General features: G+C 36.7%; 3 protein-coding genes across 4 annotated transcripts; all 3 read left to right on the top strand.

The window, feature by feature from the left end:
* Positions 1-691: 691 nt before the first annotated feature.
* Positions 692-2,408, top strand: LOC104212862 (pollen-specific protein C13-like). The gene is made up of 2 exons (XM_009762222.2): positions 692-1,056; positions 1,874-2,408. The coding sequence occupies exons 1-2, from the start codon at positions 912-914 to the stop codon at positions 2,203-2,205; spliced, it is 477 nt and encodes a 158-aa protein (XP_009760524.1). The 5' UTR covers positions 692-911; the 3' UTR covers positions 2,206-2,408.
* Positions 2,409-5,235: 2,827 nt separating this feature from the next.
* LOC138891294 (2,3-bisphosphoglycerate-dependent phosphoglycerate mutase 1-like) lies at positions 5,236-10,804 on the top strand. Of its 2 annotated transcripts, XM_070174636.1 has the most exons (8): positions 5,236-5,325; positions 5,706-5,983; positions 6,104-6,327; positions 7,233-7,351; positions 7,427-7,583; positions 7,694-7,795; positions 7,879-7,998; positions 10,327-10,804. In XM_070174636.1, exons 2-8 carry the CDS (start codon positions 5,728-5,730, stop codon positions 10,372-10,374), a joined length of 1,026 nt encoding a protein of 341 aa, XP_070030737.1. In that variant the 5' UTR covers positions 5,236-5,325; positions 5,706-5,727; the 3' UTR covers positions 10,375-10,804. The 2 variants fall into 2 exon arrangements, with proteins under 2 accessions (XP_070030737.1, XP_070030736.1); XM_070174635.1 differs by lacking the exon at positions 5,236-5,325 and having other exon boundaries at positions 5,591-5,983.
* A 9,985-nt stretch (positions 10,805-20,789) lies between these two features.
* Positions 20,790-23,061, top strand: LOC104241586 (uncharacterized). Its single transcript, XM_070174634.1, has 4 exons — positions 20,790-20,908; positions 20,988-21,769; positions 21,870-22,331; positions 22,527-23,061. Exons 2-4 carry the CDS (start codon positions 21,272-21,274, stop codon positions 22,560-22,562), a joined length of 996 nt encoding a protein of 331 aa, XP_070030735.1. The 5' UTR covers positions 20,790-20,908; positions 20,988-21,271; the 3' UTR covers positions 22,563-23,061.
* Positions 23,062-24,232: the final 1,171 nt, after the last annotated feature.

The following is a 24,232-nucleotide window of genomic DNA, read 5'->3' as shown; positions in this document are numbered from 1 at the left end:
ATCAATAAGCAGCTAACACTATTTTAACTCGCCGGTAAACCAATAAGGTTGTGGTGGAGTGATAAATACTCATTCATCCATAACCAAACATTTCGGGTTCAAACCCTGGGTATGAAGTCACCTTTGATAGAGAGCGCTTTACCTTCCAATGGGGACTCCCCGACGCGAATCCTTATTTAGTCGAGCCCAAATACGGATATCGGACACCGTTTGAGAAACCCAAAAAAACTCACCAGTAGTTAAGTAAATTTAGTGGGCGTTTGGATATAAGAATTGTAAAATTTCGAAATAAAAGAATTTTTTTCTCAAATGAAAATAGTATTTGAAAATTAGAGTTGTGTTAGTACATGAATATAATTTTGGGTTGTTTTTGAATTTTTGTGAGTGATATGAGTGAAAATTTTGAAACATAACTTTTTGAAATTTTTCAAATTTTTGAAATTTTTTAAAATTTATCTTCAAGTAAAAATTAAAAATTTAATAGCCAAATACTGATTTCATGAAAAAGTGAATTTTTCAAAAAAAAAAATGAAAATGTTTTTCATGGAAATAGCACTAGTAGTAATAGAAGAGTAAAAGCAACTCAAAAATTGAACACAGATCTCCGCGTAAGGAGAAGGGGGCAGGTGGAACCCACGGACCGAAATTAATGAAAGCATTGAATTAAATAGCAATGGCAGTAGAGAAGATTGGCGTAAGACGCGCTTTTGTTTTGTAGCTTTTCTTTATTGTTCAAATTCAGTTGATGCTCATGCCCCCATGTGACTTTACTTGTGTTTGCCAGCCCATCCACCGACGCCTTTCTCCGTTATATTCACTTCCCACTTTCCTCTCTTTTCCCTAAATTTTTTCTCATTACAACTTGAACAACAAGGAAACAAAGTTAGAGAAATTCCTTAGGTGTTCCAGAAATGGCAAGATTGGTTGCATTCGTTGCTCTTTGTTTACTCTTTGCTTCTTTGGCAGCTGCCACTTCCCCTTTCCTTGTTAAGGGTAAATGTTATTGTGACACTTGCCGCTGTGGCTTTGAGACTGAAGCTACCAAGTACCTTGCTGGTAAACAATCAATCCTCACTTTTCTTTATCCTTCTGCATTTTCCCTGTTCTTTGCTTTGATTATTCCCACTTTCAACATCTGTTCAAGTTTCTGTGATTTCTTGACTTCCCATTTGCAGATCTAGCATATAGATCTACTACTAGTTGATATTATATTCCCTCCTTTTCAATTTATTGCGGGCCAACCCCTTTCTATATTTAGAAATAATTTACCTTTTTATGCAAAATATACATAAATTGGAAGGGAGGGAGTATTTGTTTGCTAAGAAACAGCTCAAAGTTCATGTCCTTGTGCTGTTAATCTTGTTCTAGTTAAATATTTCTTGAGTTAATGTTTGAAGAAATGTTAATTTCTTGCTACATTAGCTTATTTTGTAGCTATTTCAATTGCCTATGCCTGCGCAAAATGTAGTATGTGCTTAGTTGCCTAATTTGAGCCGAGTTTTTTCTATTAGAAACCACCTCTCTACTTTCACAACCTTAGGATAAGGTTAAGGTCTACGTATACACTATGTTACCCAAACCCCACACTTGGTACATTGTTGTTGTTTATTTGCCTGGTTGGGAACTTAACGTGTTGATGTTCCTAATCAATAAGTTTAGATATTGCTACACTTATTCCTCGTAGGTTAACTCAAGAGTTTCGGAAAGAGTCTAAATGGCCCTTAGTTACTCCACCGCTTGTCTTAAGATTTTAGATTGGATGTTCAGATTCTTATCACACTTTTATTCCAAATGCTCAAGAAAATGATTTTTTTATAAGCTATGGAATCGACATTCGAATTATAGTTTGATAAATTGTGCCTATGTTGGACAGGATCCAAGGTTAAAATTGAGTGCAGAAACAGGGTGACCAACGAAATCACATACACAATTGGCGGTGTGACAAACTCACAAGGTGAATACAACATCTTGGTCGACCGTGACTGTGGAGACGATGTCTGCGATGTTGTGCTCGTCGAGAGCTCTGATAAAAGATGTGGCAAACCCAATGGTGGTCGTGACCGTGCCCGTGTCATCCTCACCCGCAACAATGGCATGATCTCTGATGTCCGTTACGCCAACAACATGGGTTTCCTCTCCGATGAGCCTCTTTCCGCCTGCACTCGGATCCTCCAGCAATACCAGTTGACTGAGGACCAATACTGAAGGAACAAATGACTTGTTACTATGAATCTTTGTTTGATGTTTATTGTTTAGGGCTTATATTTATTCTTATTATGATGTTGCTGATGATGCTTTAGGCATCAAACTTCATACTTTTATCTTTGTTATTGTATCTCTGGACGTTCAACTTCCAAGTGTTATGTTGTTTTTTAGTCTTTGAGTTAAATTTTAATGGCTCTTTAAAATTGTTGCTTCTGATCTCTACAATAATTGTTTATTCCAGCGAAATCTTTGCCCCACAGGTCATTTCCATTCACATCCTTCTGTTGAAGTGCCTATAGTGGGAAAAGCCTTGATTGGTGTCATTCTAGGGGGTGGGAGTGATTGTGAGTTAAAACTTATCTGCATATATACTAATCCTATGAATGTACAATACAATGTTTCTACACACTCTTATTATTAAACTGCTAAGTTTTTACCTGTTTGTGCCTTACTAACATATTACCTTGTAAGAACCCTAAAGGGCATAATAATATCTGGTTCCATAAATTACATGATATTACTTGTGGAATTCATATTGGTATCAAGGATAAATTGCAAAGAAGCAAAGTAGAAAGGAAAAAGGGAAAAATAGAGCTGAACTCTCTACCACGACTAAATTTTGCAACCATTTTGAGCTGAGGTGAAGAGTTTGAGTTACATTAAACAACTTGTCTTGGTCTTGAAACTCCTCGGATACACAGTACATTTATTAAGAGGGGCATATATATCTTTCTTATTGTCCTAATAGCTTTCGCCTTACTAGAGTACAATTAATATGGCGTCTGAAGTTTATACCAATTAAATGTATACATGACACATATCTTCATCTACGCTCTATCATTTTACCATAGTTAATTAATACATATTCTTACTGTAATTTATGATTTGACCATAGTAAATTAAGATGATCAAGTGTAAACATAGAATGCGGGTAAGTTTTTATTATTTGACCATAGTAAATTAAGATGATCAAGTGTAAACATAGGATGCGGGTAAGTTTTTATTGGAAGATGGTACGCTGCTTTGGCACCAGGAGTTTTGGTCTATAATTTTCACTTCCTAACAATGTTGATAAATAACTCATGAAATGGGGGTTCACGGCAGTCAGATACTCAAGTCTATTCATCCGATTCAGGCAGATTTTTTTTTTCTATCAGATTCCTCCAATAATTTTACACAAGTATTAATTTAGTAAAAGATGCTATAAATTTAATCAACAAGTAATATTTTGCCAAGAAGCAAAACATGTTGCTAACATTAAAATGTAACAAAATGACGACACCATTGGGACTATGCTAGGATTAGTAAGTAGAAATACTTAATGGAAGAAAGATTAGGGAATTATCATAAGGGATCTTTATATAAATACTTTTCTTAGCGGGAAAGTGCACATGTAGTCATTCTCAATAATGCTGTTTAGAGATTAGCCAGTAGTTATTTTGTCCTGAAATTTTAAACTATAAATCTTAACTTCAAAACAACTCGGGATATTTTTGACCTGAAAAATTAAACTGAAAAACTGAAATTCAGGACGCACTGGTTAATTCCTGAATAGCAGCCCTTTAGAATAACTACTTGGTGTGATTTATACTTTCTTAACCAGTATTCATAGATTATATACTAACTCCAAACCTTTTGGGAATATGACCCTAAATAAAACAACGAAGGTGGTTGTAAATCTTAAGAAAAATTTTCAAAGCACCATCTTTTAGTGGTAATTAGCTATTTATAGATACTATTTGCTATATTACGGATTGTAAATACGTTTTCTGTTGTTATAAGATGTAGTAGATGTATTTAAGCTACTGTATTCATGAATACAATAGCAAAAATAGGCGTGAATCAGAGAAGTCCATCTAATCAGTTATTGTATTCGAGTGTATTCGACTGTATTCATGGCGTGAAACATGAGATTACAGTTGGATATTATTATATTCGACTGTATTCGATTGTATTCACGGCGTGAAATAGGGGATTACAATGTTTTTAAACGGAAAGTGAATCAATTAACATAATAGACTCATAATATAACTCAACGAACTCAATTATAACACACAAATTTTATATTTACAGTTATAAAAAAGATTCTCAACCGAAAAATACCCCAAAAACATAGCGATCTTCAGAGAAACTATATAATACATCTGAATACATAAATTATATTAATTAAAAAAACATACAAATATATTCATGGCATATAGCGAGACAGTGAATACAATGATATACATAGAATACAACGGGATATATTGAAATACAACTTAAAAAAACAGTAAATACAATGAAATACATGGAATACAACGAGATACATTGAATTACAATGAAAAAAAGACAATGAATACAATGAAATACATAAAAATACATTGAAATATATTAACAGAAAATCAAGTTGCTCAGCCCCAAACTCCGTCGTCTTTTGTTCAAGAACAACCCTAATTTTCAGCGAATCCGTCGTCTCGTTCACCGCCGTGAACCACAGCAGAATAGCGGCCAACAAAATCATCATCAAAAGAAAAACATTGCATGTGTGCGCCGACAAATCATCCAGGTTCATTCCGTTGTAGCCTTCACAAGAATTCAAATCAGACCAAATATGCCCATATCAAAACGACGACGACGAAGAAGAGTCATCAGCACTTGAATTTGAAGATTATTCGGCGTTCGGCGATGGTGAATTCGGTGGTTCGGATTGGTGCAGTTGAAGATGGCGAATTGATAAAGAGGAAACTTAGTGCTTTCATTATTGAATAGCTTATCAAATAAAGAGAGAGAAAATAGTGTAATTGAATGACGTATTTAGTGGCTTAGGGGTAGGAGGTAATCAAAAAGGTAAATGATATTTATTTGAAATAAATAAGGTGGTAAAAATTCCAAATCTTAACAAAATCATGCAGACGGCCCATGGACAAAGGCCCGAATGAAGCAAGCCCAAGTTGAACACGAGCAACTTACTGTGACGAGCATGAAACGGCGTCGCAATTAACTGTTACAGAATGACAGCGACCTCCGACAGCCGGTCTTTGAGATCTCCGCGTTCACATGTATGATCTTCTTTGTATTTCCGTTCTTTTGATTCCAAAGTGCTTTAAACAGTTCTTGAAGGTCCAATTTGATCACAAAAAGGTATGATCATCTTTTTGTTAACTCACATGCGTAATCAAGATTTTATTTTTCAAAATTAAAAAACAATTCTCTTTTATGTATTTGAGCTATTTAAATGCATCTGTTTAAAGTTCTGTTTATGTTTGTGACCACATTCTCGATTTGGAAGATTTTTCTTCATGTTCTTAGTTACATGACTATGAACATGTATGATCAACTTGATAGGATGTATGATAACACAACTATCCGTGAAATTATTTTTACTAGTTGATCATAAACTTATCATTATTTCTAAAATTGTCCATTAGCTCATCTGAGTATGTATGAAATGCAGTTACTTGCTTTTGTTTTGAAATTAGCTGGACACTGATGTCTATTCATTTTCCTTTTGTGATGCTTAGTTGGGATAACTGCAAAGTCAATATGGTTGCTTCTGGTGGTTATCACCAAGCAATACACTTCATAAGTTGCAACACTTGTGCTTCTAATGAGGGCTTTAGGAACTTCTTGGTTACATCTTCATATGGGGGTCTTAAAATGAAACCAGTTTTAAGAAAAGGAAGTTGCAATTTGGGGCACTCTGTAAAATGCATAGGGCATTCACCAAATTCATCTTTATGTGCTATTAAGCCAATTTTCTCCTCCTTGTCAAGTACCAAAGATTCACGGAGATCAGCACGTGAGTACATTCCTCTCCAATAGTTCTTGTTATCATCTATCAAAAAGTGAGTGTACTCATTAACTGTTGTGTGGTATCTTCGTGATCTTGTTGTCCTATTTAAGGCTTTATTCTCTGCAGCTGAATCATACTTAATCTTAATACGGCATGGAGAATCGATGTGGAATGAGAAGAACCTGTTCACTGGTTGTGTAGATGTGCCACTAACCAATAAAGGAGTAGAAGAAGCAATTGAAGCCGGTAAGAGAATCAGACACCTACCCATTGATGTTGTCTACATCTCTGCATTGATTCGTTCTCAGATGACTGCCATGCTTGCTTTAACAGAGCACCACTGCAAGAAGGTACTTCTGCTTTTTGGTCTTCGAAATAACTTGTTCTTTTTTTTTTAAGTATAGTCCTGTTAACTATTGCAATGCTTTGTTATAACTTAGGATAGAGCTAAAAAAAAATTCTTGAATTTAGTCTATAGTTTGAAACTTCCCATACGGTTGGACCATTACAGCTGCCATCATGGTGTCTGTTCTTATGCTATGTCAAGTCCCCTTAGGATCTATTATATGTACGCCAAAACTGATCCTTTTCATGGTGAGCGATTTTGGAGGAAGTTCCCCTTATCAATTGTTACATTTATTTTGCTTATTGTTTTCAATCATTTAACCTGGTTTATGTCAATATTTCTGATTCAGAAATCAGAATCCATGAGGACACAGCTTGAATTAGCAATGTGAAATAAAAATATGTTAAGCTTTGTAACAAATAATTAAATCTATTGGCTGGTTCTGGGAAATGTTCTTCCTACTTCCTGGATATTGTGATCCTTTACTGAAAAGTCTTTTTCTTAGTTATGCATGGCTTAATGTTTCCTTCTCGGTTTCTTTCTCGTGTTGCAAGCTACATGGATGGCGGTAAAACAAGATTTACCTTCTAAAATAAACACTTCAGGAAATAAATAAATAAATAAATAAATAAAAAGTGTCTTTATTGCAATATTTAGTTAAATCTTTCCAGGAGATTCAAGAAATGAGGTCCCTTTGGGACATCCGATAAAATTGGAATGATACAGAGTTTCAAGAAATGAGACTCCCTCCTGGTTGTAGTGTAAATTGTCTCCATGCTACTGAAATGCTGGTTTGCCAAAGATTACGTGCTCTTTGTTCTTATATCACCCGTATAATGCGCAGAAAGATATTAAAATTATCCAAGAAAAGGCCACAGTATATAGAACTTAATCCTACTTGAATTCCAGGTGCCCATTATTATACACAATGAGACTGAACAAGCCAAATTATGGAGTCAAATTTATAGTGAAGGCACCGAGATGCAATCTGTTCCTGTTATTAAAGCATGGCAACTGAATGAAAGAATGTACTTTCACAGCTCTCATTTTGTTTTTATTCCAGTATGATGTCGTCCTCGCTTCAAAAAGATGTTATTTTACAGGTACGGGGAACTTCAAGGATATAATAAGCAGGAAACAGCTGAAAGATGCGGGAAAGAGCAAGTCTATAAATGGCGCCGAAGCTATGATGCTCAGCCACCCAACGGTGAGAGCTTGGAAATGTGCCTGCGAAGAGCTGTTACCTATTTCAAAGAGCAAGTAAAAGCTGCTGTGATTTATAAAAAGCATAAACGCATAAAGAGGAGACTAGTTTCTACTGATGCAGGGCTTGAAATCATGACCTCTCATAATTGAACATTTAATGGCAGGTTGAACCCCAACTTTCCGGTGGAAAGAATGTGATGGTAGTAGCTCATGCAAATTCATTGAGGTCCATCCTAATGTATCTTGATAAATTGACTGCTGAGGAGGTAATGAGTATTGCCTTTTTTCTCATTAGTACCATGCATTTTTTATGCATGTTAGTTGGGTTTGAATAGCTCCTTGGTAACAGGTCATCCACTTAGAACTCTCAACTGGAGTACCAATGCTTTACATATACAAAGGGAATCAGTTCATCAGGAGGGGAAGTCCCTTGGGATCTATGGAGGCCGGAGTTTATGCTTATACAGAGGTAAGATATCTTTTCTGCTTAACTAATGTATGTCATTCTGTAGGAGTTAGTTTGGTAGGTAGCTTCCATTTATTTCTGTATTTTGAAGTACTTCAGATGTGAAACTGAAAAAAACACTAGTAAATTGATAGAAAGATCAGTTTAAGCTGACGTTGTGCTATTACCCTATTGAGATATCACGTTTATGATGCCAAGGACACAATAGCATGACGAAAGTTTCAAATAGAAGATTAAGATGTGCTTCCTTGACCATAACGCTAAAATGGGAATATTATCAAAGGCAACAAGAGTTGAAAAAAAAGAAGACAATGTTTGCTAAGGCTCTAAGCGCAAAGCGCAATTGAAGTGTGGGTTTTAGTGAATAAAGCCTAAGTGGAAAAAAGGTAATTCATGAAAAGGTAACTACAAAAAACAAAAAACAATTACATCAACAAAAGATTTTTAAAATAGCTACAACAATCAGGTTCGAAATCTGTTTTCGATTTTAAATTTCCAATTGAGATACAAAACAAGCAAACTTAATGTTTAATAATTTTATGTTTAGTGACTGATTTTCATATGCTATATTCTTAATTAGTTACTCTTCATCTCTCACATAATCATTCATAACATTTTCTTAGTAATGACTATATCAGTTTGCCCGCTATATCCATTGTTTAGTCTGACCCTACTAAAGGGAGCCCTGATAAAATGGGAATATTATCAAAGGCAACAAGAGTTGAAAAAAAAAAGACAATGTTTGCTAAGGCTCTAAGCGCAAAGCGCAATTGAAGTGTGGGTTTTAGTGAATAAAGCCTAAGTGGAAAAAAGGTAATTCATGAAAAGGTAACTACAAAAAACAAAAAACAATTATATCAACAAAAGATTTTTAAAATAGCTACAACAATCAGGTTAGAAATCTGTTTTCGATTTTAAATTTCCAATTGAGATACAAAACAAGCAAACTTAATGTTTAATAATTTTATGTTTAGTGACTGATTTTCATATGCTATATTCTTAATTAGTTACTCTTCATCTCTCACATAATCATTCATAACATTTTCTTAGTAATGACTAAATCAGTTTGCCCGCTATATCCATTGTTTAGTCTGACCCTACTAAAGGGAGCCCTGAGAGTGAGAGCACTGAAGCTGCACTTAGCTTCAGGGTTTAAGCCTACCTCAAGTGAGCTTTTAACAATAAAATTATCAATGTTTTTCTCCTTTTTCTCATGGCGGTAATGGAGGGTCTGATAGTAGGGAGTTGCAAATTGAGACTTCTGTTTACTGGATGGAGCAGTTGGTTACGTGAAATGACCTTTAATGTACTTGTTTTATGCTCATCAAAAGAATTATATTTATCTTGATTTTTAGGCATTTAGCAAATGATCAAGAGAAAAAGACAAACATAAAAGTCATTGTTGATACATTGCTTCAGATGATACAGCATGTAACTATATATTACCATAATATTGTGTGATTGTTAAAATATAATTCCATAAAATCTGTCTCTAGTTTCCACCTATAGGAAAAAAAAAATCTCTTCTTAGTGAAAAGATAGAAGGCCCTCCCTCCCTCCCACCGATATTGTTTAGAGATTACTGTTCGAAGTGAAAATAGTTAAGAACTAGTAAAAAGTGGACACAATTGAATTGGTATCAAACAAGGTGTATAGGTAGTGTCCATTGAAAGAGAAGGGTATATAATAAGCGCTTAATTTCCTATCAGATCTTTGGCCTTATGAAATAAGAGAAGCGAATATCAGACATTCAAAATCCAAGACGATCAGCAAGATCTGCATGAATCATTTATAGAATATCCAAGTTGACCTCTCTTGACTTACTACTATAGGCCTCCCATTTGGCATTCCAGGTGACAGACTTGCCTACAGGCCTCATATTTTGTATTCGACGAGTCATGCTGCATAATCTATAGGACCACTTAGGGGCTATGCGTGCCCAACAATTATCTAATAATGTTAGACAAGTTCCTCTTATGTTGGATTTCAGTGTGCATATAATAAAGTGGTAGAAGTGCTACGTTTAAGGCTGTAGAACTATATGAGTCATTTGGTGATTGGTTGAAGGGTACTTACTGCAGCAAGTATGATGTTTGTGATGAAAGGTGCAATCCTGGCACTTGCTCTACATTCATACTTTCCCTTCTGGAATGAGAATTATATTGAACAGCATCTCATATTGTCATTAATGGACTTTAACAACCATTTCTGTCACACCATTATCATAGCGATCATCAATGCTTTTCTCTTTTCTGCTAGATGCACGTCTGATTTGATGCATGAAGCTTGTAGAGCTGTCGAAATTTATGTATTTTATATCCCTTTCTGCAGAGCTTGGCCTTGTACAAGCAAAATCTGCTAGATGAAGTGTCTTTGTAACTTCTTGTCCCTGAAGAAAATCTAGGATGGAAGCTTAAATATCTTCATGTCGCTGGATGTTCATTGAGGCATTTTGTCTTCAATAATTCTGAGAAAACCAGAGCCAAGATGGAAGACATTTTTTGCATGTAACAATCACAAATTGTGCCCCTCTTAGTGGTTCAAGTGAGTATGCCAGGGAAGATCCGACTGGCATATAATTTGAGCACTTTTTGTGGAACGGTGTAGACCAGATCCAAAGCTGATTCTGATTAGCTGATTTTTTTTTTGGGGGTAATTTACTTAGCTGATTCTTACTATCCTCATTTGAGGAACTTTATAAATTCATTCTTTCATGTTTCTTTAGCCAGAGCTTCTATTACTTACATCAGAGAGTTTGTTGTCTATTGTTATTGGTTTGCAATGTATTTCATTGCTATTGGTTGACTTATGTTCAACTTCTATATTGACTTGTCAGATTTATAGCACGTTTGGCCAAGCTGCAAAAATCAGCTTATTTTGAGAAGTGTTTTTTTTCAAAAGTGTTTTCTCAAAAGTACTTTTGGTGAGAAACAGTTTGTGTTTGGCTAATTATTTTGAAAAGCACTTATGAGCAACAATTAGTGTTTGGTCAAGCTTTAAAAAATTGCTTTTAAATGTATTTTTCTCAAAAGTGCTTCTCCTCAAAAACTACTTTTTTCTGCTTCTCCAAAACTGCTTCTGCTTCTCCTCAAAAGCACTTTTTTTCTTTTCAAAAGCTTGGCCAAACACCTCAATTTTTGGCCAAAAGTACTTTTGGCAAAAAAAAAAAAGAAGAAGCACTTTTGACCAAAAAGAAGCTTGGCCAAATAGGTTATTAGTTACTGGAAAGGGTAGGTGGTTGATTTATTTACAAAAAGAAAAGTATTTACATAAATTTCAAGTTGTTTGCTAATGTGTAGGGGTAGCAGACGTGCGGGTCGGGTCTGATATGGACGAATCAAAAAGAAAAACCCTTTTTACTTACCCTCCTACAATCCATTCTCATTTACTTAAGCTGAAACAAGTTTACCTGCGTAATCTCAAATTTTCTGCCCCATTTATACTGATATTGGTGGGGATTTCTTGTCTTATTTAATATGTATTTAGACAACTTTTTTAATTAGGAAGAGCGTTCCAAAAAATTTGTTAAGCCGTGTGGAAATGGGATGAAAAGAAAGAAATTTTAGGGTGAATTTCAAAAATACCCAGATTTACAACTGGTCGTTCAAAAATAGCCCAATTTCAAAAGTAATCGAAATTTAGCCACTTTTCATGTAAAGATAAATCTGAGCGAAAACACTGTTTAAAACTCGGAAAATACGCCAGTATATTATGCTGGAGTTTGCATAAGTATACTTGAACTCCAGCATATTATACTGGAGTTCCAGGATAAGTATGCTGGAACTCCAGCATAATATGATGGAGTTCCAGCATAAGTACACTAGAACTCCAGCATAATATACTAGAGTTCCAGCAAGTATATTGGTCCAACATAATATATTGGAGTTTGGAGCACCGATGCTTCAGTCTCCAGTATATTATACTGGAACCAGCAAACATAGGCGGCTCAAGGGTGAGGCAGCACAAGCAATGGCTTAGGGCCCCCCAAATTTGGGGGCCCCATTTTCCCTTGGTAGTCATTTTATTTTTTTTATATATATAAAAATTGAGTATCTTAATGTTAAAAAGTAAATAACTTAATACAAAAAGGAAAAGAAAATTTTAATTTGTGACTAGCGCTGATAGTTGAGATTTTAATAATTTAAAGGGTATAAAGATATCTTTGATTTTTTTATTTAGTGGGTAAAATTTGATTTTTTATTTAAAGGGTATAAAGATATCTTTTGTTTTGACAAGAGTGGGTTGCTTTAGTGTTGAGCACCCTCCACTTCCAACCAAGAGGTTGTGAGTTCGAGTTACCCCAAGAGCAAGGTGGGGAGTTCTTGGAGGGTGGGAGCCGACGTTAAAGGAAATATTACAAGTAGAAGATAATACTCCGATCCGTATACTCAATAAGATAACAAGAATTAATTTTTGTTAAATACCTATCCTATAACAATTTTGCATTAGGATCAATAATGTATTAGGAGAATTTAAATGGATCGGATTAGCTATATTATCATTTAAAAAAGTTTAAAAAATAGATTTCAAACAAAAATATACAAATTTATTTTGTTAACAAATTAGGGCCCCTCATCGAGATTTTACTTTAGCCCACCAACAATATTGGGCCGCCCCTGCCAGCAAAGTATACCGGTCCAGCATAATATGCTGGAGTTGATACACAGGTGCACCAAACTCCAGTATATTATGCCAGACCGGTCTCTGTTGTATCAAAATAATGATTATTTTTTAATGACTTGATAAATGCTGACTATTTTTGAATGACCAGTTCAAAAACGGCTATACCGTGCTATTTTTACAAAATTTTAAGTAGCGAGGCCTGGTAGAGAGACTGTCACGTGACTTTCGCACTTCAGCTCCAAAAGTAAATCTTGCGCGCTATGAAGCGAAGGAAGAAAATAATGACTTTAGCGACTAACAAAGTTTAATATCCAATAATGACTTGACTTTAGCAACCAACGTCACCCCTTCCTTGGATTTTCCACGAGATTTTTTTTCTTTCTCTGAGCTGAATCCAGTGTGAATCCCTCATCTAACACTGCATGCCTTTCATTGGTGTGCGCGTATACTACTATGCGCATTGTGTAAATATTGCGGCTCGAATAATGGTAGGATTCACTTAAAAAAAACAATTTTATAATTAACGACTCGAGTTTATCTTTTGGCCAGGTGGAGAAATGAGATGTCAAAGTGGGTTAAAGAAATATATTAAGGTAGGAAAAAGTGATTTATGTGATGCAACTGTATATTCGCATACTGAAGCAGAGGTGTTAAGATTTACAATAAGAAGGACATTATAAATTTATCGTTAAACATAAGGTCTAGGCATTGCTCATTAATCTAAAGGGAAAATATGATATTATAACAAGTGTCAAGTAAGTATCATCATTTGCTAAACAAATAATCTGTTTTCACTAATTGTGGAGACAGATTCTCAGGTACTGATTAATTTGATTTGTGCACCAAATAAAACTGCATGATATTCACACTTGTTGACTAATTGCAGGTTGCTAATCGACAGGCACTTGATTGAAACAACATCTCTCAAATTAGTTCCTTGTTAAAATACTACTACTTGAACTTCTTTAGTGCTTTCAATAATATGCATCTGTTTAGCAACAAAGACAAATGTTGAGTTTTTTAGTCTTTTTGGCGGCTTAAAATGTCAATTTTGATTGCAACCTGGAGAAGCTTCAGAAATCTTTTTTGAAGGACATTTGCTAGTAGTTATTTTTGACTTTGCAATCGAATTAACCCATCTGTTAAAAACAAAGAAGGGAGAAAAAGAAAAAAGAGAATAAAAATCAATCTCTCTAGTAGCAATCAATCCTTGACTTATTTCAAATGAAAAATGAGATACTGAAAGTGAAGAACTGAGTGAACAATAGGCATACATATAAATTATACAATGTACAACAATAATAAAGGCTAATACCAATTTTTAAAGAATTTAAATTCTATATAATGACAGTAAAACTTATTTACACAATAAGTAATTATAGATATCTCTATTTAATATTATTAATTAATAACCTATAAAAATTGGTAATATGTTATAACATCTTAAATTGTACAGTCAGACCTCTCTATAACAACATCCTTATATAACAACACTTCACTATATAGACTTGTTTGACCAAAAAGTGTAAATCTTTGATTAAATTAATTAATTTTATGTAACAAGGAGTTAAACCGAGTTAATGATAATATCCCTAGATTTATAATTAATTAGCACAAATATTGCAAGATAATATTGGTAGGGGATTAAAATTTAATATTCTGAAAAGTTTCAGTAATGATAAGAGAATATCATGCAATATTTAACAATAAATGGCATTAACGTAAATAGGGAGAATGATTCACCCAATATTGGATGAGGTGGATGATTCGTCTTTCTGATAGTGATGAGTGACAGACAAATCCTAGAATATTAGAACTATTCTCGGATCTGATGAGAAAGTATGGAATAATGGATGGAAGAATCTTATTAGAAAGGTAATATTTGTATCTTTTCTAAAGAGAGCTTCTTCTCCTCAAAAAGTGTTCTTATAAAATAAATGTTACATATCTTTCCCCTTATCTCTTTTTCTATTTATATGGGACATACACCCAATCAACCCTAAAAGTACAAGTACAGAGAATAGTCAATGAAATATTCTCCTAAATATCCTATTACAAAAACTAGCCCATTAGTATTGCCCTTGATACTTGACCTCGACCGTTATTGACCGCCCGGTTATAAGCCCCACTGTTTACTAGTCGACCTCGGCCATATCACTTTTCATAATACCACTTCATGCTAAATCTCCTTGAGGCGGATTTTGACCTATACAGTTAGTCCCTCTGCTTATTGAGGTCGATCCTGGACGATCTCGATGAGCGGATTCTGTTATGGTTGAGAAGTTTAGGCGAGCAGATCGAGTAGTAGCATTTCAGACGGGGTAGAAACGTGGCATTCCGTGAGCCGCAACCTAGGGTCACGTTGTTTCAGAGTAGCGTCATGTCATTGTTGATACCCAATTTTCCCCTATATATTTTGAATATACATAAAAGCCTTCAAAAGCATATATATGCATACATAAGCATGCCCAAGGTTTTTATTATTTTTTCATAATTTTAAGGGTTTAAATTGATTTATTTTCTCCCCTTTTTTATCCATAAAATCCCAATAATTATTTTTGAAATTATTATTTTGATAATTCATTTGTTGGATTTCTATATTTATGCCAAAATATGGTTAATGTAATTTTTATGTGTTTTCACAATTACATTTAGTATTTTTAAAAGCTAAATTACATATAATTGCAATGTTAGCCCATTTTTAGATATAATTATGTTTATATGCATAAAATTGGATCCTGTATTTTTAAATTATTAATTATGTATTTTAAATCATTTTTGTACCTTAATTTATTTTCCAGAAATTACCTACTATTTTTTTATAAATTAAATAGAGGATATTGGCTATTTAAATAACAACCAAATTTGGCTTTCACTTATAGCCAAAATTGGACCCCTTTCCAGCCCAATTTCACACCCAAAACACCCGACCCATACCCTATTAATCCTTACCCAAACCTAGAACCCACCTACCCGTTTTTATCCTGACCGTTGATCTGGGAGATCAACGATCCAAATAATTCCTTTCCTTTTTAATTTTCAAACGACCCCTAACCCTAAGTCACTTTTACAAAGGCGCCTCCTTCAGATGCTCTCTCATCTCCACTCTTCTCTCAAACCTAACCCTAGACTCCTCCACTCACCTCCTTCTCCGGTCATCTCCGGCGACTCTCTCAAACCCCAAGCCTCCAAGGGTCACTCTCATCACCTTGCTCATCATCTCTAAGGCATTCAAGTGTCCTGGGCCATGCCGATTCGGACCTCGGGTTCCTGATTCTGTTGTTCGAGACTTCTCTAGTGTGATTTTGGGCAAAATCACACCATGTGTGTTACGATTTATGAAGTTACAACAGGTTCTTTTGATTTCTACCTAGGTTTCCTTTTGAAACCCTAACTCTCTTCTGGATCTCTCAGATCTGTGTTATTTTCATGCTTTAAACCTGTTTCCTTCTATGATTTGCTTATTTTCGAGCTTTCTTCTGAAAGATCCTCTAGTCTAAACCCTTCTTACTTTCTTTGAAAACTAGGGTTTTCTCGGAGTTCTTTGTATAGCGTTTCAATTGATTTCTTTATGATTAAACCTTTTTCCCTCGTTTATCTTGACTGATTCTATATTCCTACTGCTTTTTAACTCTACTCTGTTAAAATCCCTAATTTTTAAAAGATTTTCTTTACTTGTTTCTGTGTGTTGGCCTGATTTTCTTTACTTGTTTTTGTATGTTCGCATGATTTTCTTACTCTGTTTCTGTGTGTGAGCATGATTTTCTTCACTTTGGTTCCGTGTGTTAGCATGATTCTCTTTGCCTAGGCTCTGTGTGTTAGCATAACTTTCTTTGCCTTGGTCTTGTCAATTTCTCGTGGTCACCATGCTTCGAATATGTCATGCTGAATCTCTAGCCTACTTACATCACCTCTATATGACTGTGCTTGTTCATCTCTTATTTCTTTCTGCCTATATAATTGACCTTGTTTTGTTTGCTACTTCTGTTCATTGGTCTCTATTTATATGTTGAAACACGCAGAATCATGACCCCTCATGATTGATTCTGATTTTCCTTAACTGTTGGTAATTGAAAGATTTTCCTTCAAGGCCCTAGAATTCTACTCGTCTGTTTGAATTCACTGATTTTATTACCTTATTTACTATGATACTGGGTTTTACTTAGTCTTTCCTTAATTGGGTTTTTCTGAATTTGGTCCTAATCGACTACTTTATGCCTAATGGACTCTGGCTCCTTTCCTTGTTTAATTATGCACTGATTCCTCCTTTCCCCTTATATGGTACTAAATCTTTCTGTTTGACCTTGATTCCCCTAACTCAAGGAAGTGCTTCCTTGATTCTCTAAGTGATTGATTCTGAGTTCTTAAATTAGTATACTACTATATTTTTTTACCTTATTCCACTACCTACTTTCAACTATAAATACCCTAAGCCTTTCACAAACGACACACACTTGGCTTCCAAAAACACCCCTCTCTTATTTAAAATCTCTATGTTATTCTATTAGCCGGCTGCAAGCCAAGGCTAATCATCTGTGCTCTTTGGTTCTTTCATTCTACTTACTTCTATCTTCACTGGTATGTCCTAGTTTAATTTACAGCCACAACAACAACATGTTTCTTTTCTTATTTCAGTTTCTTTTATTTCTTGTCTGCATTTACTTATGGTTTTGTTGTGGAGTTTGTAGTTAAACATGCTAGTATAACTCCCCTCCCTTTAAGCTCATGTATTCCCTTGTGTGATTCAAGCATGTCTGGACAATTATTTTCCTTTACCTACTGTGCACTTACCATGTTGTGAATCCCAAATCCCTATTCCCCTCTAAATGTTTATGTTCCTCATGACTGGTTTGTGATTATGCCAGTGTCAAGCTATCTCTGAGCATGTCCATACCAGTCCTAATACTCCTGCTGGGGTCATGTGTCTGCAGGCAATGTCTGTGTATCCCCAAACCCCTTAACCCCTGTGTGATTACTAAATACATTTAGATTCTGTGAACTTGCTGTGTGTGGTCTTATCCTGAAGTATTTGAACTCTATTTACTACTCCAACCTCTTTCAAACAACCTCTATTTCTTTACTAATTGCTTTCAAAATAGACCTTTAAGTCCAGTCTTTAATAAACTTCTTTCAAACATGTGTCCTGCACTTTCACTCTACTCTTAGTTAATAAGTTCTGCTCCCTCTAGTATGTGTACTGCATTGGGATCCTCTTGAGAACCCTTGGAACTCTGGCATACTGAGGCTGGCTTTTCACACTACACTGGTTCAATTCTTGGCTAGTAAGTCTAGATGTAAGCATTGTCCGGGGTCCTTGAGACCCTTAGGGAACTTTAATGCACCTAGACCCTGATTTGTCTGTGAAAATGAGGTTTGAAAGACCATTGGAGGCTTTGGAAAACTTGGGCCTGATTGCAGGCTCCCTATAGAATAGCTTCTTAGTTTTCTATTTCATTTATGTAATTCTTTTTGTTGGCATGTAATATTTTGTAAACAGATATTCGGGGTAATTTAGTAAAAGGGGTGGGTAGATGTATACTTTGTGGGGTAATATGGGTAGAAATCCTGCTCTTACGATTTTACTTTCAAATCTGCTTGCTTTACTCAATAGAAAAGATGTTTATAGGGTATGATTCTTGTTGAATCTAATTTCATTTTGCATAATAGACATCATGTCTATAGGTTTTCACTTTTAATGTCATTTGCATCAGATATAAACCATGTTCATAAATCCTGCATTTGTCATATTAGAAACCATGTTTCCAGGTTCCAAGCTATCATGTTTTAAATCAATTCAAGTATAGATACCATGCCTATAAGACATAATTCCGATTTAATAAGTTACTGAAAATTGCCTAAAACCAGTAACACGCCTAGATACCATGCCTATAGGGACTTCTACTCGCAATTATGTCTGATAATCTAATTAGCCTAATGAGTCAATTTTATCTCACCTAGTTTACTTCTTAAAACTGGCCTTGTCAAGCGATAACTCTCTAAAATCGGTCCTTTCATAATTTCTTTAATCCCGTTAGATATTCTGACTATAGGTATTGAAAGGTTCTATTTCAAAAGCTTGTCTATTTATGCATTAACATAGACACAGTTCTACATATAGGCAAGCCTTAGGGCATTTTCAAAACTTGCATTTCTCTGAAGCTGTCACTTGACGTCTCTGAATTCTAATAAACTTTTAAAGAGGAGGTCCTAGGCAGCTAATAATGTTATGACTTCTGTATTTGAAAGTGGTTTATTTCTGCATAATCACTTAGAAATCCTGCTTTAGGACTTTGATTACTAAAGACCTTACTTGTGGTTGAGTCGTGCTGCATGCATGCTTGTTTGCGGAGGAAACTATGAGCCTTTTACTTGCTCTCATTATGTGAAACTCCTAGATACTTTTTGACTGTCGCCTTTAGAGTTTTGCCTTTAAAACCTTAGGGGTACGTCTAGAACGACCTATAGGTAAGGGTCCCAACTCCCTTCGGGACTATTAAGATGGGACGGGTAGCAACACGCAATAAGAATCAATGACCAAACACTCGCTTTGCATGACCAATAAGGGGATGGGAAGGGTATACATGGGATATGATGACTACGCGTTAATGTCACGTGTAGCCCCTCATTGAGGAGTGTTTACCGGACATTGCATGGGGTGATCCTATAGGCTAAACAACCTAGGACCCCTTCTTACCCCAAATCCTCTCCTTATTTAAAACTTTGTTTGTATAATTTGTTCAAACCTTTATTTCATTACTTGACTTGTTCAATGAGCTTTACAACTTAATTGTTTATATGAACTAATTTGTAAATATAAGTTCGGATGGGACCCACAGTTATGGACCAAGAGGGGTGCCTAACACCTTTCCCTCGAGGTTATTTCGAGCCCTTACCCTAATATCTGGTAATGCAAACCAACCCAAGAGTTAATTGCTCTAGGTACCCTAACGCACCATAATCCGTTAGGTGGCGACTCTTCAAATACCCAATTCCTAAAAGGAAATGAGTCATTGCACCCCCATGAATGTCGAAACCCGGGCCTCCCTCCGCGAAGATGGGAAAAAGGGGGCATGACAGTCATTATGCGTCATTATTATGCGTTTTCCCAATACCTTGCGCTGTTTCCTGTGCCTCTGCCATTTTGGTTCCTGAGCTAGGAAATGACGGTTTGCTTTCTCGATATTGATGCCTGAACTCTTATAAATAGGGATACAAAATCCTTTGCCTTATTCTTTGCAACCTAAACATTGGATTTCCATACCTTCTTCTTCCTTCTTCACTCAGAATCCTTGCCATTTTGATTTCACTTTCGTGTTTTGCTATCACCGACTCTGGTGGCTCTTCCTACTCTTGATTATTCTGTGTTTACACCTTCTTTACTCATAAACAAAGTGGTTAATGTGTCTTCAAATTCTGGGGGGTACCTGACCCTGTTTCCTTGGCAGTGCGCATGCCTCCCTATGACGATGGGGTTGCCACTGTTGCTGAGGATGATAGCTTCCTTACGGTGGAGGAAATAATTTTTTGTAGTGAGAAGGCTAGATTTGACTTCTCAAAGATGCCTGAGGACGACCCTGAGATTTTGGAGTCGTTGATGAAAGAGGTAGCCCTTGCTGAGTTTAGGGATAAATTCAAAATTCCCGCTCATGTAGACCTAGTTCCCGTAGGGCGAGACGTAATAAAAATACACCGCCCCGGGTACTGTGCTTTCTACGCGTACCCCTTCCATGTGGATTATTCTTTCCATATCCTCCCCTTGGCCAAGGAGTTTTGCCGCTATTACCGAGTCTACATGGCCCAACTTTCTCCCTACACTACAAACTCATCTACATAATCTCGAAATATGCGGAGTTAGCTGGGGTCGAAGTGACCATCCGTCAACTGATGCACCTCTTCTCCCCTAGCTTTCATAGGGGGACGATGCTACATCTTTGCCACCAGAGCATCAAGTGTTTAGTGGTGAAGATGGACGACAAGGCAAACCACCAGTTTTGGCTCAGTTACTTCTATGTCAAGACTGAGGACGTGGTGGTCAATGCAGATGGGTTCCTCGAGGTTTGGAACTACGCTCGTAAGCATATCTCTCCCCCTTTCTCTCTCTTTGTATTACGCGTTATCTCTAATTTCTATTGCATTGACATCTCATCTTCTTTCCGTGTAGCTGAGGCTGCACTCCCTCCTTTGTTCAAGGACATCCATGATTGGGTCAGCTGGGTCCTCCCTCATACAGCGGGGATGCGTAAATGGCCGGCCTTCCTCAAGATGTTCGGTCCTGCACCTCCTGTGAACGGTGAGTTTGTCCGCTTTGAGTTTTCATTATTTTGTGAGGATCGACCTTTTGATCTTTCTTTCACCGTTTTTGTTTTTAGCCCGAAGATCCTCGAGGAGACCGAGGGCTCCTGCTCCTGCGTTCCCCTAGAGGAACACTACGATGGGGTCCGCCCCTAGTGTGACTGTGGCCAAGCATGCCCAGCTATCCACTTCTGTTTAGCCTCCAGTTTTGGCTAGATCGGCTCGACCAACAACGGCTTTAGCACCAGAGACTCTGGCCTCTCCCCTACTTCATTTTATAGACGAGTCATCATCGAGTAAGGAGGATTTGATCCCTCGTAAAAGGAGGTTTGTGGATGTCGGCGATGGAATTGTCTGAGCCATGGACTCTACAAGGAATGATTGCAAGCCAGTTGCCGTCTTGCCTGAAGATAGTGCAAGTCTTTTGTCTGAAGTCCTGCCGTCAGCAGAAGTCATAGAGAATGTGCCCCTTCCTGATGCTGACATTGGAGCTGGTGGACCGTCTGCGGAGGTTCTAGGTACTATGCGGCGAGATGAGCCATCCTCCTCGCAACCAGCTGATGTTCCCATCTCGTCTACTGGTGAAAGAGGTAAGGGGCTTGCTGAGGATGGTTGTGAGACGGGCTCCAATCTCGATCCTAATGAGGTTCGGATATTAAGCGAGGGGTTTACTTGCTTTGAAGTCAGGTTGGAAGGGTCCTCGCGGACCATCGTGGTTCCCATGGATCGGGACCTATTGTTGAACACAGAGGGCGTAGTTCCCTCCTTGGGTCCTATTTTCTCTGATGTGGAGGGCAGGACCCTCGAGACCTTGGACGGTGTCGCCCTATCAATGGGTATAGCCGACCTTACCCTTAGAGTAAGTTTTCTGACCTTTCTAGTTTCCGTAGTTTCCATGCCTTGTGCTCTGTTTTTGTTCTTTTGTTTAACTTTGGTCTTTTTCTCCTCTTTTTTCTTAGACCATTATCTTGGAGATCGAGACTGCTCGTCGGAAGGAGAGGCGTAAGGCCATTTTCAAGAAGATGGAACGAAAGTACCACGAGTACCGTAGTAAACACCGAGAGATTTGCATGCAATTTGGTGGGAGTGGTAACTTCCAAGCTCTCCAAGACGAGCTGAAGGAAAAATATGACGAGTTGGTGAAAGTCATCGGCAAGTGTAGTGTCCTCGAGGGAGCACTGAGAGACAAAGAGGAAGAGCTCAAGGTGATCAAAGGGGTCGAGGCCCAATGTGTCGATCTCCAAGCCCAAGTGATCTCGTTGCGAGCAGAGCTTGAAAAAAGTCTATTTAAGGTGGATGCTTTGGGTGGTGAGCTCGCCGGGAGGACAGTGGACTTGGAGAAGTCAGAATCGGATCGGTTGGCGACTTTGAGGCAAGTGGAGGCATTAGAGGCCGTAATCCGCGTTCTTCACTTAGAGCGGGTGAGTGACTTGGAGACGGCGAGGTTCAGAGAGGAGCAACTCGATGAGCGTATAGGGGAGTTAGAGAAGATTTTAGATTGGATGTTCAGATTCTTATCACACTTTTATTCCAAATGCTCAAGAAAATGATTTTTTTATAAGCTATGGAATCGACATTCGAATTATAGTTTGATAAATTGTGCCTATGTTGGACAGGATCCAAGGTTAAAATTGAGTGCAGAAACAGGGTGACCAACGAAATCACATACACAATTGGCGGTGTGACAAACTCACAAGGTGAATACAACATCTTGGTCGACCGTGACTGTGGAGACGATGTCTGCGATGTTGTGCTCGTCGAGAGCTCTGATAAAAGATGTGGCAAACCCAATGGTGGTCGTGACCGTGCCCGTGTCATCCTCACCCGCAACAATGGCATGATCTCTGATGTCCGTTACGCCAACAACATGGGTTTCCTCTCCGATGAGCCTCTTTCCGCCTGCACTCGGATCCTCCAGCAATACCAGTTGACTGAGGACCAATACTGAAGGAACAAATGACTTGTTACTATGAATCTTTGTTTGATGTTTATTGTTTAGGGCTTATATTTATTCTTATTATGATGTTGCTGATGATGCTTTAGGCATCAAACTTCATACTTTTATCTTTGTTATTGTATCTCTGGACGTTCAACTTCCAAGTGTTATGTTGTTTTTTAGTCTTTGAGTTAAATTTTAATGGCTCTTTAAAATTGTTGCTTCTGATCTCTACAATAATTGTTTATTCCAGCGAAATCTTTGCCCCACAGGTCATTTCCATTCACATCCTTCTGTTGAAGTGCCTATAGTGGGAAAAGCCTTGATTGGTGTCATTCTAGGGGGTGGGAGTGATTGTGAGTTAAAACTTATCTGCATATATACTAATCCTATGAATGTACAATACAATGTTTCTACACACTCTTATTATTAAACTGCTAAGTTTTTACCTGTTTGTGCCTTACTAACATATTACCTTGTAAGAACCCTAAAGGGCATAATAATATCTGGTTCCATAAATTACATGATATTACTTGTGGAATTCATATTGGTATCAAGGATAAATTGCAAAGAAGCAAAGTAGAAAGGAAAAAGGGAAAAATAGAGCTGAACTCTCTACCACGACTAAATTTTGCAACCATTTTGAGCTGAGGTGAAGAGTTTGAGTTACATTAAACAACTTGTCTTGGTCTTGAAACTCCTCGGATACACAGTACATTTATTAAGAGGGGCATATATATCTTTCTTATTGTCCTAATAGCTTTCGCCTTACTAGAGTACAATTAATATGGCGTCTGAAGTTTATACCAATTAAATGTATACATGACACATATCTTCATCTACGCTCTATCATTTTACCATAGTTAATTAATACATATTCTTACTGTAATTTATGATTTGACCATAGTAAATTAAGATGATCAAGTGTAAACATAGAATGCGGGTAAGTTTTTATTATTTGACCATAGTAAATTAAGATGATCAAGTGTAAACATAGGATGCGGGTAAGTTTTTATTGGAAGATGGTACGCTGCTTTGGCACCAGGAGTTTTGGTCTATAATTTTCACTTCCTAACAATGTTGATAAATAACTCATGAAATGGGGGTTCACGGCAGTCAGATACTCAAGTCTATTCATCCGATTCAGGCAGATTTTTTTTTTCTATCAGATTCCTCCAATAATTTTACACAAGTATTAATTTAGTAAAAGATGCTATAAATTTAATCAACAAGTAATATTTTGCCAAGAAGCAAAACATGTTGCTAACATTAAAATGTAACAAAATGACGACACCATTGGGACTATGCTAGGATTAGTAAGTAGAAATACTTAATGGAAGAAAGATTAGGGAATTATCATAAGGGATCTTTATATAAATACTTTTC

The sequence above is a fragment of the Nicotiana sylvestris genome, chromosome 5, assembly GCF_000393655.2.
Source record: "Nicotiana sylvestris chromosome 5, ASM39365v2, whole genome shotgun sequence".
Lineage (NCBI taxonomy): Eukaryota > Viridiplantae > Streptophyta > Magnoliopsida > Solanales > Solanaceae > Nicotiana > Nicotiana sylvestris.
Note: the sequence above shows the minus strand (reverse complement) of the source record. Positions and strands in the feature narration are given on the sequence as shown.